Source organism: Amblyomma mixtum, chromosome 10, assembly GCF_055824585.1.
Source record: "Amblyomma mixtum isolate Tamu chromosome 10, ASM5582458v1, whole genome shotgun sequence".
NCBI classification, from domain to species: domain Eukaryota; kingdom Metazoa; phylum Arthropoda; class Arachnida; order Ixodida; family Ixodidae; genus Amblyomma; species Amblyomma mixtum.
Genome location: NC_143021.1, coordinates 52,370,767 through 52,389,265, shown reverse-complemented (window position 1 = coordinate 52,389,265; position 18,499 = coordinate 52,370,767). Strand labels below are relative to the sequence as shown.

At 47.6% G+C, this 18,499-nt stretch overlaps 1 protein-coding gene across 1 annotated transcript; it reads left to right on the top strand.

Moving 5' to 3' along the window:
• Positions 1-12,173: 12,173 nt before the first annotated feature.
• On the top strand, positions 12,174-17,119 carry LOC149325794 (uncharacterized). The gene is made up of 10 exons (XM_089563726.1): positions 12,174-13,090; positions 13,591-13,705; positions 13,763-14,365; positions 14,596-14,769; positions 14,889-14,964; positions 15,034-15,144; positions 15,232-15,480; positions 15,539-15,710; positions 16,709-16,857; positions 16,938-17,119. Exons 3-10 carry the CDS (start codon positions 13,916-13,918, stop codon positions 17,117-17,119), a joined length of 1,563 nt encoding a protein of 520 aa, XP_089419852.1. The 5' UTR covers positions 12,174-13,090; positions 13,591-13,705; positions 13,763-13,915.
• Positions 17,120-18,499: the final 1,380 nt, after the last annotated feature.

Below are 18,499 nucleotides of genomic sequence, written 5' to 3'. Positions count from 1 at the left end.
AGGGTTAGCTGGCAGTGTTGTGGCACAGCCACCGAAACCACAGAGTGCTGCTGAAGGTCGCTGTCCTTTTATATGTTGCTGATGGATTGCTGTCCCTGTCGCTTGGGCCGCCCAATGTCGGTCGAGTTCCCAGGCATCCACTGTTGGTGCTTGCGCACGTGTTGCAGCGGCGATGACAGTCATGATGCCGATGTCCAGTTCGCTTTGTTTCCACTCCGGCGCATGCCTCGATGGCACACACCAGTGCGAAGTCAGCAGAGCGGGCAACATGCAAGTGACTGCGGCGATGAGCACCTGCATGGCGAAAACCATAGGGTTAGCTGGCAGTGTTGTGGCACAGCCACCGAAACCACAGAGAGCCCACAAATCTCCTTCGTCGTCTTAATAAGAAGGAAAAACGCTTGTACCGCCAAGCAGTCAAAACAGGTCTTCCATCGTTATGGGCAAAGTGCAGGCATTGCGATCATGAATATCAGTCACTGCTTAAAACAACTCGTCATCATTTCTTCAGTCACGACCTGTCCACCATGTTAACCAATAACTCTCATAGATTCTGGCGCGTCATCAATTCGAGTTCCCAGCCCGAAATAGTACTAATCCTTCCTGACGATGATCCAGGCACTGACACTGAGTGTGCACAGCTTCTTAACGACGGATTCGTTTCAGTGTCACCGATGAAGACACCACTTCCTCGCCCATGTTACAGACATCTTCCGTCACTTCCATTCCAGATATTATCATTAGTGAATCAGGCATTCTTGCCCTTTTCACTAACCTCAAAATTCCTACTAGATCTGATCATCTTGTATTTAATAACATAACACTAAAGAATGTCTCTCTAAACCTCTATGAAGTATTTACATCACTTTTTTCACAATCATTATCATCTGGTGCAATTCCTGATGACTGGCGTACAGCGAAAGTATTACCCATTTTCAAATCCGGAGACCACACCATTCCACTTAACTATCGCCCTATCTCATTAACCAGCAATATCTGTAACCTCCTGGAGCACATAATTCATACTGAAATAATTAATGATCTAGAGGGACACGATATCGTTTTCAAATACCAGCATGGTTTTCGCAGGGGTTATTCATGCGACACCCAACTAGCTGGATTTACTAACGACATACGAGGTCTGTTAGAAAAGTATCCGACTTTAATTTTTTTTTACGAACACCTGATGGATTTGAAACAAGCGCGCTTACAGCAGCCGACCTTGAACCCTCGCGCGCATGCACGAATTTTTTCCCGCCTGCCGATAGCGTCAGTCGCTGGGAAGCAGCGTTTGAGTGAGGCAGTGCGCAGTGCTCTCGTCGCTTTTTTGTTGCAAGGAAAATGGCGGCGCGAGAGGAGCAGCGCTACTACCTCAAATTTGGCCAGAAACTTGGCGATAGCCATGTGAAAACCATTCGAAATGTCCAGGCGGCTTTCGGTGATGATGCTATGAGCAGCACACAGAATAAGCAGTGGTGCAACTGGTTTAAAGACGGCCGCACAACCGTGGAGAAAGAGCCCCGCTCCGGTCGGCCATCAACATGCCGAAATGACCAGGTAATTGCCGAAGTGAACGCTGTGGTGATGCGGGACTGTTGTGTGACTATCCGAGAAATTGCGGAAGAGGTGGACATCAGCAATTTTTCTGCACATTCCATTATCACCGAAGATTTGGCCATGGAGAGAGTTGCGGCGAAGTTCGTGCCGAAGCTGCTGACGGTGGAGAAAAAGCAGCTTCGTGTTGAAGTCTGACAGGCGATGCTGGATTCCACAAACAGTTACCTTGACTTTACCGACGCCGTAATCACTAGTGACGAGTCTTGGGTGTACGGGTACGACCCGGAAACCAAATCCCAGTCGTCACAGAGGACGCATTCCATGTCACCAAGACCAAAGAAGGCCCGCCAAGTGCGCAGCAATGTCAAAGTGATGCTGACTGCTTTTTGGACTCCCTCTGTGTGGCACACCACGAGTACGCACCCCACCGGGTCAAAGAATGACTAAAGAGTACTACTGGGATGTCCTCCATCGCCTACGTTGTGCTGTGCGGCTCAAGAGACCGGAATTGAGGTCAACAAATATTGGCGCATCCCTCGCGGCATTGCTCCTGCACATTCCTCGCATTTGATTCAGACTTTTATGACGAAAAACTTGACTCCTGTAGTTCAACAGGCGCCTTACTCTCCTGATATGTCCCCCTACGACTTCTGGCTGTTTCCTAAAATCAATATGCCATTGAAAGGAGCGCGATTTCAGAAAAGAATGGACATTATGGCTGCAACGACAGCAGAGCTAAATTCCATTCCGAAAAGGGCCTTTTCGGAATACTTCCAACAATGGCAGCACCGCTGGGAGATGTATATGGAGCCCCAAGGAGGCTACTTTGAAGGTTATTAGGTTTTTAACGCTCCAGTTATGCCAGTTTTTTTCTTCGGGCAAAGGTCGGATACTTTTCTAACAGACCTCGTATTTTCCGCAGTAGGCGCTGGCTTGCAGGTTGACGCAGTACTTATAGACTTTTGTAAAGCTTTTGATCACGTTCCCCATCACAGGCTCTTAACCAAAGCGACAAAATTAAATCTCCAGCCAAACGTTATTTCATGGATAAAACAATTCCTCTACAATAGAAAACAATTCACCTCTGTCAACGGCTTTAACTCGTCTTCTGCCCCCGTAACATCTGAAGTCCCCCAGGGAAGTATACTTGGCCCTCTGCTTTTTTTTTAATTTTTATTAACAATCTACCGAAGTTTGTATCGCCTCAAATTAGGTTATTCGCGGATGATTGTGTTGTATATCGAAATATTATTAATGAAACCGACCGCCATTCCCTTCAAACTGATCTTGACTCGGTAACGCCTTCGTGTTCCTTCTGGCTAATGTGTCTAAATGTCTCTAATGTGGCTAATGTCTCTGCATTCTTGTATGGGGAACTACCACACTAAGAAACAGGTTAAAACTGTCCAGGCTCCAAAATAAGGCAATCCGTGTTATAACCCGGTCTGCCTACGGTCATCCGATTGCAGCCTTGCTCCATAACCTGAATTTGCTAAGCGTTAATGGTATACATAAATACCAGCTTTGTAAATGTTTGGTTCGTGGCAAACTACAGCACAGTAATTAGCCTATTAACTTTGCTGAGTCGGAAATCAAAGAGCAATCGGTTTATAATACGCGAAATTTCTTATACTCGAAAGTACAGCATTGGAGACTGTAGACTGTAGACTGTAGACTGGAGACTGTAGACTGTAGACTGTAGACTGGAGACTGGAGACTGGAGACTGGAGACTGGAGACTGCAGACTGGAGACTGCAGACTGGAGACTGGAGACTGCAGACTGGAGACTGGAGACTGGAGACTGCAGACTGGAGACTGGAGACTGGAGACTGCAGACTGCAGACTGGAGACTGCAGACTGGAGACTGGGGACTGCAGACTGGGGACTGCAGACTGGGGACTGGAGACTGCAGACTGGAGACTGGAGACTGGAGACTGGAGACTGGAGACTGGAGACTGCAGACTGGAGACTGCAGACTGGAGACTGCAGACTGGAGACTGCAGACTGGAGACTGCAGACTGGAGACTGCAGACTGGAGACTGCTCCGGTCTCCAGTCTCCAAATTGCCGAATTGCCTGCACCGAATTTGTCTGGACGTTGCCTTTTCTAAATTTTATCTTTATAAAATTGGTGTATCAAGTAGCCCTCTGTGCCCGACATGTGGTGTGCGCGAAGATATTGAACACTTGATTTGCCACTGCCAAATCTTTAATACTCATCACAAGGCACTGTTAGGTGCTTTAGGACTTCGTCAGGACGACCCCGTGCACCTGGAGCATGTCCTTGGACCCTGGACTGATGCAACTTCGGCTGAGCGAGGGACAAAAGCTCTCTTAGTTTTTCTAAGGGACACGGTTTTAGTGGACATACTTTGATAATCATTGTGTGTGTGAGAGTGCGTGAGTGTTGAGTATGTTTGACGTCAGTTTTTTTTTTCACCCTCTTCTTCCATCCTCACCTGGAGTAGCATGCCATGCCTATAACCAGGCAGACCTCTCCATTATCCATTAAAGTCTATTTCCTCCTCCTCCTCTTTGTTAGCCTCCACGTTTCTGCCCCATAGGGGAGTACCTGTAGGATACAGCTGTTGTAGACTTTTCTCTTCGGGGATATTGGTAAACTGCCGTGCATGATCCGAAAGAACCTGCCACATGCGCTCCACCCCATTCTTATTCTTCTAGTTATTTCCCTCTCATGATCCGGATCAGCTGTCAATAGCTGCCCTAAGTAGACGTATTCTCTTACTACTTTCTGCATGGCGCCATCAATGACGAACTGCTATTCTCTTGCTAGACTGTTGAATATTACTTTGGTTTTCTGCATGTTAATTTTTAGCCCCACCGTTCTGCTCTGCCTGCCTAATTCTTTGATCATGCTTTGCAGTTCTTGTCCTGAGTGGCTTAGCAAGGCAATGTCATCAGCGAATTGCAAATTACTTACGTATTCTCCATTAACTCTTATTCCCAACTGTTCCCATTTCAGGCCCCGGAATACCTCCTGTAAACGGGCAGTGAATAGCATAGGCGAGGTCGTGTCTCCCTGCCGGACACCTTTCCTTATTGGGATTTTATTGCTGTCTTTATGGAGAACAATGGTAGCTGTGCAATCGTTATAAATATCTTCCAATATTTTCACATAACACTCCTCTACACACTGATTCCGCAATGCCTGCATGACTGCTGAGGTTTCTACTGAGTCGAATGCTTTCGCGTAATCAATGAACACTATATATAGGGACTGGTTATATTCTACGCATTTCTCTATCACCTGATAGATAGTTTGAATATGGTCTATTGTTGACTACCCTTTACGAAAGCCTGCTTGACCATTTGGTTGATTGAATTCTGAGGTTGGTGTGACCCTCTTACTGATTACCTTAGTAAATACCTTGAAGGAAACAGACAATAATCTGATCGGTCTGTAATTCTTCAATTCCTTGACGTCTCCTTTCTTATGAATTAAGATAATGTTAGCGTTTTTCCAAGCTCTATGTATACTCGAGGTCACAAGGCATTGCGTATAGCGAGTGGCTAGTTTTTTTTAGCACAATCTCTCTCTCATCCTTCAACAAATCTGCTCTTACCTGATCCTCACCAGCTGCTTTCCCCTTCTGCAATGCTCCTAAGGCTTTCTTTACTTCCTCCTTCGTTACTGGCGGCATGTGCCGTTGCTGTGCTCGACTGCCTCTCTCAGTAACACTCTGATTGCAATCGCTACTGTGTAGATTTGTGTAAAACTCTTCGGCTACTTCACCATAGTGCATATGAATACATCAGTCAACTATAATTAGGGAGTAATTACTCATTGGCATCCACCCGAGCGCAGCCATACGGCTACAAAGGAAAGCTATACAGCTTTCTGAGAAACTTCGTAGTTAAAGAAAAATTCGTCCTGGTCCGGGGTTCGAACCCGGGACCACCGCTTCACCGGAGCAGTCGCCCTACCAATTGAGCTAACCGGAACGGCAAGCTTATAATAGGGCGAGAGCGAATTGATCAATAACGCGACTGCTCCGATGAAGTGGTGGTCCCGGGTTCAAACCCCGGACCAGGACGAATTTTTCTTTAACTGCGATATTTCTTACAAAGCTCTATAGCTTTCCTTTGTAGCCGTATGGCTGTGCTTGGGTGAATGCCAATGAGTAATTACTCCCTTATTACAAATCTACTCTACATTGGGGGATTCTCCTAAACATTTGACCAACATCAGTTAACTATGAACAACACTAAAATCAAAGTTACAAAAAAAACATGCGAAGAGTGCAATAATAATGTAGAACAATAAAAAGGGAGTATATATGAACAGCGCACACAGTACTCTAGGCTAAAAAATAATAAAAGAACACTGAAAAACTCAATGAATAAGGCTCTGAATAGAATTTTCAATATTTCATCAATCGCGCTAAGAAAAAATGAATCTTTAAACAGATTCATATAGCGCTGATAAGGCCTAAATTTGTTTGCATTGTCTCGCCTAGAGGAAATGTAATGCATCTCCTTTATGTACACTGCTTTGTCAATACCAGTTTGTTTTGTTCCTCTATATATTGTGAAGGAATTTTAATCTTAGTATTTTTCTTTGTGGCGGGAGTGTTTTCCAACCCAATCCTCAGCATATTTTGGATCCTCTAACTGTAAAATTATAATTTCCTGTTGCAAATCATGCTGCTTCTTTCTGGGCATGTTCTATTTTAGCTGTGAGGTTTTTTGTGTACGGATCCCAGGTTACGTATGCGTTCTCTAAAATAGGCCTAATGCTAGTCATACCAGCTTGTGTTCAGTGATGACGTACAATGCTTAAAATTTTGCTAGGAAAATAGAGGAGACGGTAAGCTTCCGCTGTAACTCAAGTCAGTGTGATTGGACAAGTTAAGAGTTTCAGTCAACGTAACTCTGCGGTAACACGTTCTGTGGTTTTCAGTGCAATACTATTTAAATAATATGCATTGGGGAACTTCCTTTTTCTTGGTAAACTGCTCATGATAACATTTTCAGGTATTCGAAGTTATCTGCCACCGGTTGCACCAGATAGCTACTTTTTCTAGGTTGCCCTGCAAAGTAGATATATTGGCAAGGCATTTTACTGAATGATACACGACACAATCGTTGGTATAAAGTCTAATGATACATTTAAGACCTGCTGCTAAATGGTTAATACAAACCAGAAGTATAAGTGGCCTAAGTACACAGTCTTGAGGCACTCCCGATAGCAACGTGCATTGGAGTTGATATGTCACCGTGTTCAGAACAGCTTGCTAGCTCGCCTATGTTGTGAGAGCAGTCCGGTGACAGCGAAGTGAGCTTTGATTTGTGTGGCGCCTTGGCTTCCAGTAGACTACCGTGTTGGCATGCAGCATCAGTTGTGGATACATTTTCCGGCCCTAGTAGCCACGTTGAGACATAATTTGACCATTTGGGCCAACTTTTGCTTTCTGAGCAGTGGCAAGGGACTAGTGGTGTGCACGTTCTGTTGCGCCAAGCATGAGTTCCCGAATACAATGCGCTTGGGGAGGCAAACTGTGAAGTAGCGGAAATGCCCACCTGACATTAGACCCTCTGCAGGATCGCAGAAAGGTGTCGTCACTTCAGTGACTGCATGTGGTTGCAGTCACTCTCGAAGTCGCTCTGTAGAAGTTGTGGGGTTGGAGTGGCTGTCATCAAAAAGTGATGGCATGGCATATAGGGAACACGCTGGTGGACTAGCCATTCAGAATACTTCCACTGAAGCATTTCTTGACCCAGTGGCACTGGAGTTTCAAAACGAGCTTGATGTGGCCCTGGAACAAGCGATACACTCCAGTGGGGCAGCTTTGCCACTCAAAGGCACTCGCTGGCCGGGCAGCTTTTAGAGGCTAAGTAAGTCCACGTGATGACAGTAGTGGAAGAAAAAGACAAGCTCTGCGCTGAGCGTCACGTTGCTTACTGACAGCTGGATCAATATGTGCATGATGAGCATCTTGAATTGTGTTGTGACCACACCAGACCCAATCTTGCAAGATAGCGTTCCTTGATAAGTGCCTTGCCTCTGCAGTGTAATCCTTGATATTTTTCTGTGTTTTGTTTCGTTTTTCGCTCGTTTTCACCTTATTTATTTCCTGAGTTTTTCATTAAACCTTCAGTTGTTAGTCAGCACCCGTGTTGTCTTCTCTTTCTTTGGTCCTTTGTCTGTTTAGCGCTGGTCTTCAGGATGAACTACTTCTGACTCGCCCAATAGAGGGTGCTGTTAAATTATACTTCTACAGGGCCTTGTGTACAGGAAAGTATACAGCAGGTGGGATGCCGAAAGTAATAGAAAAGCTTGGCAAGGAGCAAGTTTTTGCCTTGCTTGCAAGTAATGCTAGCAACATAAAGGCTGTGTGGGCGATCGTAAAGCAGCAGTATCGCAGTGTCACTACGGTGGGTTGGAGTGCCCATGCAGAAAACTTGTTCTTTTCAGATGTTGTTAAGGCGAGAACTTTAATAAGTTGTTAAGAAAGTGAAATGTGTGATTAAGTTCGCCAAGCACTCTCACGTGGTCTGGTCTCTGGTCACTTTGCAAAGAAACAGGAAGGGTGCTGCGATGGAAACCAGACTACCTCAAACTGCCTGCTGAAGCGCTCTGGGCAGACATCAATATGTCACTCGCGAAAGCCTTTTAAAGTACAAAGAAGCTTTGCAAAAAACTGATCACCAGTGAAGTACGAGAAAGCAAAGAAATCAAAACAACAATATTAGGTGGCCATTTCTGTAGGGATTTGCAGAGCACTTTTGGCATGCTGAACCCGACTGCCCATGCAATCTCTGAAACCGAGTCTCAAAGATCTCGCTTATTAGCCATTCACAAGATCTTGTCCGAAGTGTGTACAGAAGTAGAGAAGGTCCTCCCTAATCCTACTCTGACGCCAAATGAGAAATGTGCGCCTTTGATTATAACACACAAGCTGTGGATGGCCTCGACCTGAGCGGCGGAAGCCAAATTGGATGGGGGAACGCCTCTATCTTATCCAAAGAAAGCAGCCTGACAATGTGCCTTGTGCTGGAACACCTAATTATCCAGACCACGCAAGAAACTTTAAACAAGAACAAAGGCCCCATGATGAGCATCTACGTCTGATAATTGCGTCATATTCTTCGCATATAAATTTGCTTGCACTCCCGTCATGGTCGCTGTGAACTATAAACCGGTACGCGTTTTGAAACGTCTTTTATCATGTTTATTGGGGTTAAACACCCCATAGCGACTCAGGCTGTGAGCGCGATAAGGGACGCCATATATAGTGGAGGGCTGCGGTTAATTTAGATCACCTGGGGTTCCTTAACGTGCACTGACATTGCACAGTACATGGGCCTCTGGCATTTAGCCTCCATCGAAATGTGACCGCCACGGCCGGGATCGAACCCACGTATTTTGGATCAGCAGCTGAGCACCATATCCACTGAGCCACCGCTGTGTCTAAAACATCTTTTCCTTTTTAGTCATGGTCAGTGTCTGCTTTTTAGTTTCATTTGGCTGAACTTGTGGGCGTAAAAGCAAATAAAAGGCAGTGCGGGTGAAGACGACAAGCTGTCGGCGTGCTTTGGAACTGGCTGCCGGTCGCTTAGAGCCAGCGAATATAAGTATATATGGCTTGCACTTGACTGTAGCGGCACCCATGACGAAGAGATTGAAGCCTGGAGTGCAAGCTCAAACGCACGCAGATCTCGAAAGGTTCGGTAACGGTCCCAGCCAGCAGCATCGGCGGCATGTTCCGTCACTCTACCAGGCCTCCCTCAATAAATGTGGACGACCTTCCACATCTGGTGGAACAGCAGGCACAGCAGGCGGGCAGCGGCAGGGCCAAGTGGAGGGCATGACGAGCTGGCGCGCAGGGCCACAGTTTGCGGCGTTTTGACCATCGAGGCTTTTATCCGAGGTCACTAAATCTAGAAAGTCGTCCGCATTTATTAAGGGAGGCCCGGTAGTCGCAGCTGGTGAACCGGCAGATCGATGCTGCTGGCTGGGCCGGTTGCCAAATCTGTTCCGAGATCCACGAGCGTTCGAGCACGCGCTCCAGGCTTCAACCTCTTTTTCATGGGTGTCGCTACATGACGTCACGGGCGCTACGATGGTGAACAACACACAGCTTTCACGCTGTAGGCCGGAGCAGGGGGTTATAAGCGGATAATACAAATGTTCAGGCTTTTACGGTGCTCCTCATTCGGCAACATGGTAGCCTCTATGATGTGTTGCAAACCATCCATATGAGCCGCTTTTCATTTCAGATTGTGTGCTGAAAGGAATGACTAGAGAGTAAGTGTACCAGTGCAAGCATCCATGTTCACGAGTGTAACTTGTGTTGAAACAGATACACCACAAAGCAGGATGTGTGCACTCAGGAGAGCAACAAGGAACATGTGTGACCGAGTGACATGTTGTTTTTCTGCATTACAAGGATTAAGCTGTGAAGGCAAAGCTGTGTGAGTCTGGTAGTGGCTCCACTGCGCATGACCTATAACTTAAAAGTTGGGGGCAGTGTTTTGCTAGGAACGCACAAAGTTAAAATTTTTTATTCATTGTTTACCGTTTGTTACGTTTTTGATAGATTTGTGTGACCGCTGACCACCGTCAAACTACACACATGGGCTAGCCTGCTTGTGGTTCAGTATGTAGCACCTGGGGGACTTATTGTTGTCAGACAAGGTTTGCCTTAAATTTTCTGTGAGCTGCAGTGGCCGTAAATGTTGCACTGACTAACCCTCCATAATTGTTTGTTTAGATGTGGTTGTGGTCAGGACGGACCAGGCTGTCGGCCAGTGGCAACACACAGCTCATGGAAGGGAAATGTCTTGCCACTTGTCCACGCATCATTGGTGACAGTGGGGCATCCCCACTGATGTGGCTTGCTTTCCCCCGCAGCCTGCTGTCTGTACAACACGGGGAGGCAGCTGGTGAAGCGGCTGCGGAGCTTCTGCCTGCGACCCGAGGCTGCCCGGAGGACAGCGCCCAAGGTGGGTCTCCCACTGTGTTGTGCGTCACCCAGATGGGGAGCCTTCCGCGAGCAGTGTCACTTCTGGCCGAATGGAAAGATGTTGCCAGAGCTACTTTGGCTCTGGAGTGCTTACTACTGATGCCAGTGATCACCCCTGCCTGGCTTTCGCAGCATTCCTTCGGGTCGTGCAAAGGGCGTGATTAGTCCATTCCCAATGAGCACTGAAACTCCACTGGACGTCCTTAGGACGTCCAGGTGAGTTTCAATGTCCATTGGGTTGGCTTGACAGGCCAACCAGTTTCACAGCATGTCACAGTGCGAGGCTTCTGAACCCCTCTCAACAGAGAAATTGAGAAAGTTAACCGCACAAGAAATAACTGTGCAGCTCACCCTTCGTTCTGCACAACTGCAATCTTTCTCTTGTCTTCGCCGATTCTTCTTGCTTCTGATATACCCGCAAAATTGGCCTTGTTAATGCTCTTTTTCTTTTGTGCAATGAGTGCAGTATATTCCCACGCAATTCAGTGACTTGTATACAAATGAAAACGAAATAGCCGAGGTCAGCTTGGGAGCACCACTATCTGTGGTAGCTTGTTGATTGCCATGCAGTTGCAGCTACTGAATCACGCACAAATCGCCGCAGGCAAAACAAAATAGCTGCAGTTTCTTTTCAGTTCAGTCATATTATTGCTGTCGCCAGTCCACTGCACAGAAACCATAACACACAGTATGCGATCAACGAGTGGGACCTAACATGCCTCCACGACGGTAAAATGGTGGCGTTGTGGGGTACAAAAATGTTGCCACCTTGAAAGCGGAGGCGCGGGCCTCGAAGCACCCTCAAAGCACCCAATATTGGGATACAATTAAACAAAACAGCAGTTGGTAACACTGGCTATGGTCTATGGCGTCCTATATTACTACAGTGAACAAAATCAGGGTTTTAAATTTTTACTGCATCAAACAGGCCAGATGCATAAAAATTCTTGATCTTATAATTGTCTCGTGCTTGGTTCTTGTCTTGGTGACAAGAAAAGCTTTTACAACCGTCTACTATTTTTCATGGAGGAATTCTGTTCAGCAGTCCTGAATATGGGCGGAGCTTCAGTGCATTCTTAAGTTATACTCAACTATAAATAGGTGCGCCACCGAGAGACACTTAGGGACGGATGTTGCTTTGCGGCACGTGCTTTTTGGAAGGGGCATGCGACGGCTGCAATTTAAGCTACAGCACCAAAGGAAGGCGCGTTTTCCAAATTCTAAAGAGTGATATAGATGCTAACTGCTGGCTACAAATATCTGCACTCAGGTACCTAACTATAATAGTGAACTATGAGAAATCAGTTAACCATCTTAGTAATGAGCGTAATTTGTCTGTTCTCTTATGTTTGCCAACACCGGCAGAAGTCATCTCGACATCTTCAAAAACCAGTTATAGAAAAATTTTGGTTTAACTTTGCTGGAACAACCTGTATAAATGCTGTCTGCGACAAGGCAGTCATTCACTTAGCTTAAAGGTGCACTGAAGAGGATTCTGAACATGTCTTTTTGCCGCGGGAACTTGATGTACACGTTCCCAGCATTCTTAGGAGCTGCGACTTATTGCCCTGTGTGGCCGATTTCCTCAATTAAACCTAATTAACGTCCGGCTCCCGCCTTTTTTTTTTTGAATTCGGCCTCATACGATGGGCGGAGTCTACCAACGCGTCGAGTGCCTTTCAGTCAGCTCTGTGGAGGCTTTGCTTTGGCTTTATTTTGTTTTTTAAGTTTCCGTGAATAAGTAGTTGCATTCGTAGATAATATAGCCGCAAAATAAGCCAACAGAAATAAAATTACGCGCGGACTATTTGCTTTCGCCAATGACTTGACTGAAGTGAAATGAAAACCGCGAAAATAATCGAACTAATTTCTATTACTCTTTCTGGACACGCAGGATACAATAATTTGATAAATCCGCGACATAGTTGTGGTTCATAGAGCGTATCACTAAAAAAAAACAAGCCCGAAGCAGCCGGACTATGTTTTCTCCTCGTCTGCTGCCATAGGAGTGATGCGCCCTACCGCGGTGGCTTCGGCCTGCTCCGAGGAAGCGCTCGCCTCGCTTCTTTTACTTGTCGGTTGTTGGTGCACGCGGTCCTTACTCCCAGAAGGTCCTGTGTGCCCCACTTCCTACTTTTGCTATCCTGCGACATCCTTGGATCTACACTTTTTCGTGTGATCTGTGGGACGCCATCGCGTTTTGTTGCGAGTGTTGTTCGGTTCGCGAGTGATATTTTCGCGATGCCGGACGTTTGTGCGGTGAGGTTGTGCCCTCATCGGACTAAGAAAAATTGGCACAAGGGCCTACGTTTGTTCGCCTTGCCGAAGGACGAACCGCGACGTAGTGCATGGCTACGTTGCGCGGGGCTCGATAACACCGAGACGCTACCAAAGTGTGTCCGCTTCTGCTCTGAACACTTCGAGATAAGCGCTTTCCATCGACCCGACGTGAGTCACTCTCGCCTGCGTTGGAACGCTATGCCCACGCTTCGACTTCCCGTCGTCGATGGAACCGAGCAACAAGCCCCGAAGCGCCAAAGAGTACTGGTAAGTATTTCTATGAATTAATTTTCTTAGCATGGCTCGACAGTGTCGTTCTGTAGGATCGCTGACTCGAACATGCGTCAGGCTGAAGATATAGTTTGTTCTAAAAGTTACGTGGCTGTATCATGACGCGAATGGTCATCATTTGCAGAAGCGAAAGAAGTAACAGTGTTCCGTGCTTCGCGTTCGTAAGTGTGGGGTCGGCTAAATAAGCTTAGAAACTTTGATATACAGCTTGTTCGGCAATTTTACGCGCGCCGTACAATGCTTCCGCCGGCTAAAACGGTGCATTGTTCGCGCTCAAATTTCGCGCAGACATGGCGTTTGGTTGTAAATGCTGTGATTCACGATGCCGTGCACCCGATAGAAACTAATCAAGTTCCCAAATCGGTGTATTTATAGTGAAGGCATGGAATGTAGAGCAATCCTGAAATGCTATGTTGCACCACCTCCAGCTTTGTAAACCGAAGTGACTGATCGGCCTTTGTACAACCATCTTTCAGAGCAAGGATCTTCAACCAGATCCCTCTGAGGCAAGGCTTTCAACAGCTGCAGCCAGCACTGGTCCGTACCAGGACAATGGTTCTATCGAACACAGCACTAGATCTGAAGCTGTCTGTAAGTCCTTATTGCATTTCGTCCATTCTGTGTGGATAAATATTTGTTTCCCTACAGTGACGCCAGCTGCGACTTCTCCTGGCCGTGTCACAGAGGAGCCCTTGCTGCTTCCACCCTTCGTCCCGGCCACATGCAGCAGTGATCCACTTGACTGCACATCTCCACAGGGTGACAGGCTAGACTCTGACTCCAGCTACTCTCCAACCTACCATGACGATACCGAAAGGTGGGCTCTTCACAGCTGCATGGGTTTTGGGCCTAACAGTTGGCACTATTCTGATTCCAGTGAGTCATCCGCAGAGAGTACACCGGCCCCCCCCAGAAGAAGAACGGCAGTTCTTGGTCTTTGAGAGCTGTCTGAGGGAGCTGTTCCAGACATGCCCAGAGTGCTCGAGGCCTTGTGAAACCACCATTACCACCAAAGGCAGCTTCATCAATGTCATTAGCATCTGTCCTCTGGAGCATGTCCGGACGTGGAACAGCCAGCCTGTCATCAATGGAAGGGCAGCAGGAAACCTTCTGCTGTCCAGCCACCTCCTCTTTTCAGGAGCAAATGTAGCTTCCACACTGAGGATGCTGCGCCACATGAATGTGCAGGTCCCAAGTGACCGGACCTTCTACAACTATCAGGATGCCCTCCTTTTTCCTGCGATAGAAAAGGTGACCAACAAACCATACTGATATATTTACCCCAGCTTGACCAGATGTTTTCAAAAAAGTTCAATTCTCGTTAGCCAGAAGGCAGAAATGAAGTTCAGATTAAACGAACACACTTCTCCTGACATCACTTTTTTGTTGTTTTGTAGTAACTACCGCTGCAGTAGTGCACAATCAAACTAAGTTGTAATTTTACACTGGGCTAGTCAAGAAATGGAATAACATTTGAACAGATCTGGCTACAAGAACAAGCTGAACTCATGGACCAGTTGAACAACCAAGAGGTTGATGTCACCGGTGATGGACGATTTGACTCCCCTGGGTTTTCTGCCAAGTTCCTGACATACACCACGCATGTTGAGCAGATCAACAGAATTCTTCACTCGGTCCAGGTCCAGCTGGGGGAGGTCAGTAGACACGTCTGTGGAAAGTTGTTGCAGTAATTCAGTGATAAATATTTATGTAAGCCGTTGGTAAGTAGAGTGGAAATACAGGAATGTAATGTTTGAAACCCGTCTTCATGCAGTCGGAGCAGGCAATGGCCAGCGTGAACATGGAGAAGGAAGGCCTAATCAAGCAGCTGGAATTCTTCAAGGAGAAATGTATGGCATGCCACAAAGGTTTATATGGTAGACAATTTATCGTTATCCCACCGACAATGCATAACACAGGTATCAAGATCCGGTCTCTCACAACTGACCGTCACCCTGCCATACGAAAGCACATGCAGACCCGTGAACCCAAGATCAAGCACTACTTTGACATTTGGCACATCTCAAAAGGTAAGAAAGTTGAGAGCATGATTGAAAAGATGCTTGCTTGCACAGAATGTGCTGCAGGCTTCCCTGATATGCCTTTTTAAAATTAAGGTGTCAAGAAAAAGCTAGCTGCGGCAAGCAAGCGGGCTGGATGCAAGGAGCTGGACCTCTGGATTCAGTCAACTACCAACCACATGTACTGGGCAGCCCGCGCTGGAGGGGGCAATGCAGAGCTGGTCGTCGACGTCTGGCGGAGTATGAAAAATCACGTCATCAACCAGCACTCTGGACATGGTGGACTGTACCCAAGGTGTCTCCACAGCGACATGCCAGAGGAGACAAGAGTTTGGATGGACCCCAGTGAGTTGTTTTTGCCCTTGTCTAAAGAACTTGTTTTAAAGCATACCTTTTCCTCAAGAGTCCCAGGCATACGAGCAATTCAAGCACATCACTGAGGACAAGCGTCTCCTCAAGGATATCACACAGATGTCCCCCCATGGCCAAACGTTTGCTCTGGAGGCATTCAACAGCATCTTGATTAACTTCGCGCCAAAGTCTATGGCATTTTCTCCAGCAGGGATGCTCGCAAGGTAATATTGTGACGGACTAGAAGACGACGAAGAGGGCAGTGGCATGGGCAGGAGCGCTCGTGCTAGGCTCGCAGACATTAAATCATATCATCGCCATCGGTCATGCAGTCCTTTCTTCATCGCTTGCCGTCACGTAACATTTGGTGTAAGGTGCGGGGTACCTTCTTCATCCCGGTCCCGGAGCTTAGGAGCCTGCTGTACACCGAGGTCTTCTGTGGAGAGCTCACGGCTTCGCACCTCCCGGCGCTTCCCCAGCCTGCCAGGTATGCCCCGACGCCGCCGCTCTTCACCGCCCCGCCCCAAGCCCCGACCAGAAGACACGACGACACAACGACCGCCGCAACTGCCCTGTGACCCCACTCACCGCCCACATGAGAACACACATGAGAACGATCCTAGAAGACCCAACGACCTACGACCCCACTGAACCGAGACCACCGCCACTGACCAGAGAACCCATTGACCACCGACACTCACACGAGAAACAAGTACCCCAGCCCCTGCCATTGGGTGCGTCCACGGGCCTCGACGTTGACTTCCAACAACCGGCGGCTCCTCAGTCTTCGTGGACCTGGCTTCACACGCTCATCATCTCTTTCATCGTGACGGCAAGCCCTTCATCTTCTCTTCTCTGTTCATATGTTCTGCCACGCCCATCGTCACGTCCTGCTTGTCATCGTCTGTGGCATTCTTCTAGTTCGCGCGATCGGGACGATCGCTTCGTGGCCCCGAGTCATGTGACGGACTAGAAGACGACGAAGAGGGCAGTGGCATGGGCAGGAGCGCTCGTGCTAGGCTCGCAGACATTAAATCATATCATCGCCATCGGTCATGCAGTCCTTTCTTCATCGCTTGCCGTCACGTAACAATATTATATTGTAGTTCTGTCCTCTGTCTAGAGGCAGTTGGTTAATTCCAAGAGTCAGCACGTAACCACATCCACGTACTCCAGATCATTAGGCAGCATTGCCATCCGATGCGATATCCTCAACTTACAGGACGCAGCTTGCCATCCTCCACTTCAATGAAAATGCAGACCGGTCCCAGGCGAAGACAAAGGAAGGCAATTCACGCTGGATGATGAAGACTACCAAGGCGCGAAAAGGCCATCACACATTGTGCCCCATCAAAACAGCTACCACTTACAGTAAGTATTATGCTTCATCCCAAATGAGTGACTTGAGGGGAGCCTTTTGGAATGAAGTAATGTGAAGATTTCATTTCCAGAGTATGTCGGAAAGCTTGTAAAAGAAGTTATCAGCAGCAGCGAGCTCTGGCAATCTCTCTCTGATGCATCAGAGGCCAACACAAGTACTTTCCCAGCACCAATGACCTCGGCCTTCACAAGGCCTTCTCTTCAGGACCTTGTGGAAGCAAGGAGATCCCGCTTCAGCCTGGGTCCCCAGTGAGGCTAGACCAAACAAGGTGAGGGCGACAACATCCAGCGTGTTTGAAAGTCTGAACTGTCTGACGAGCTGCAAGATGTGTGTTCCCCCTTCTGCTGCACCAGAGGCCGACATAGCATCTTCGTGGCAGGGCTCGGAATCCTACTTTGCAAGTGTAATGAGGACCAATGGCTGCCAATGACATCACTCACACTGTGTCCCATGCAAACACTTCCAACTTTCAGTGAGTAACATGTGTAACTTCTGCATGAATGACATTCGGGGCGTATTTTCGAACAATATCATGCGCCAATTTCCTTTCCAGAGCGCACCTGAAAGTTTGAGAAGGAAGTTATGAGCAGCGCCAAGAGTCAGCGATCCTTCTCTGATGCATCAGAAGCCAGCATAAGTGCTTTCCCAGCACCAACGATCGGCTTTCGCCAAGGTGAGGGCGACAACATCCAGCGTGTTTGAAAGTCTGAACTGTCTGACGAGCTGCAAGATGCGTGTTTCCCCTTCTGCTGCACCAGAGGCCGACATAGCATCTTCGTGGCAGGGCTCGGAATCCTACTTTGCAAGTGTAATGAGGACCAATGGCTGCCAATGACATCACTCACACTGTGTCCCATGCAAACACTTCCAACTTTCAGTGAGTAACATGTGTAACTTCTGCATGAATGACATTCGGGGCGTATTTTCGAACAATATCATGCGCCAATTTCCTTTCCAGAGCGCACCTGAAAGTTTGAGAAGGAAGTTATGAGCAGCGCCAAGAGTCAGCGATCCTTCTCTGATGCATCAGAAGCCAGCATAAGTGCTTTCCCAGCACCAACAATCGGCTTTCGCCAAGGTGAGGGTGACAACATCCAGCGTGTTTGAAAGTCTGAACTGTCAGACGAGCTGCAAGATGCGTGTTCCCCCTTCTGCTGCACCAGAGGCCGACATAGCATCTTCGTGGCAGGGCTCGGAATCCTACTTTGCAAGTGTAATGAGGACCAATGGCTGCCAATGACATCACTCACACTGTGTCCCATGCAAACACTTCCAACTTTCAGTGAGTAACATGTGTAACTTCTGCATGAATGACATTCGGGGCGTATTTTCGAACAATATCATGCGCCAATTTCCTTTCCAGAGCGCACCTGAAAGTTTGAGAAGGAAGTTATGAGCAGCGCCAAGAGTCAGCGATCCTTCTCTGATGCATCAGAAGCCAGCATAAGTGCTTTCCCAGCACCAACGATCGGCTTTCGCCAAGGTGAGGGCGACAACATCCAGCGTGTTTGAAAGTCTGAACTGTCTGACGAGCTGCAAGATGCGTGTTCCCCCTTCTGCTGCACCAGAGGCCGACATAGCATCTTCGTGGCAGGGCTCGGAATCCTACTTTGCAAGTGTAATGAGGACCAA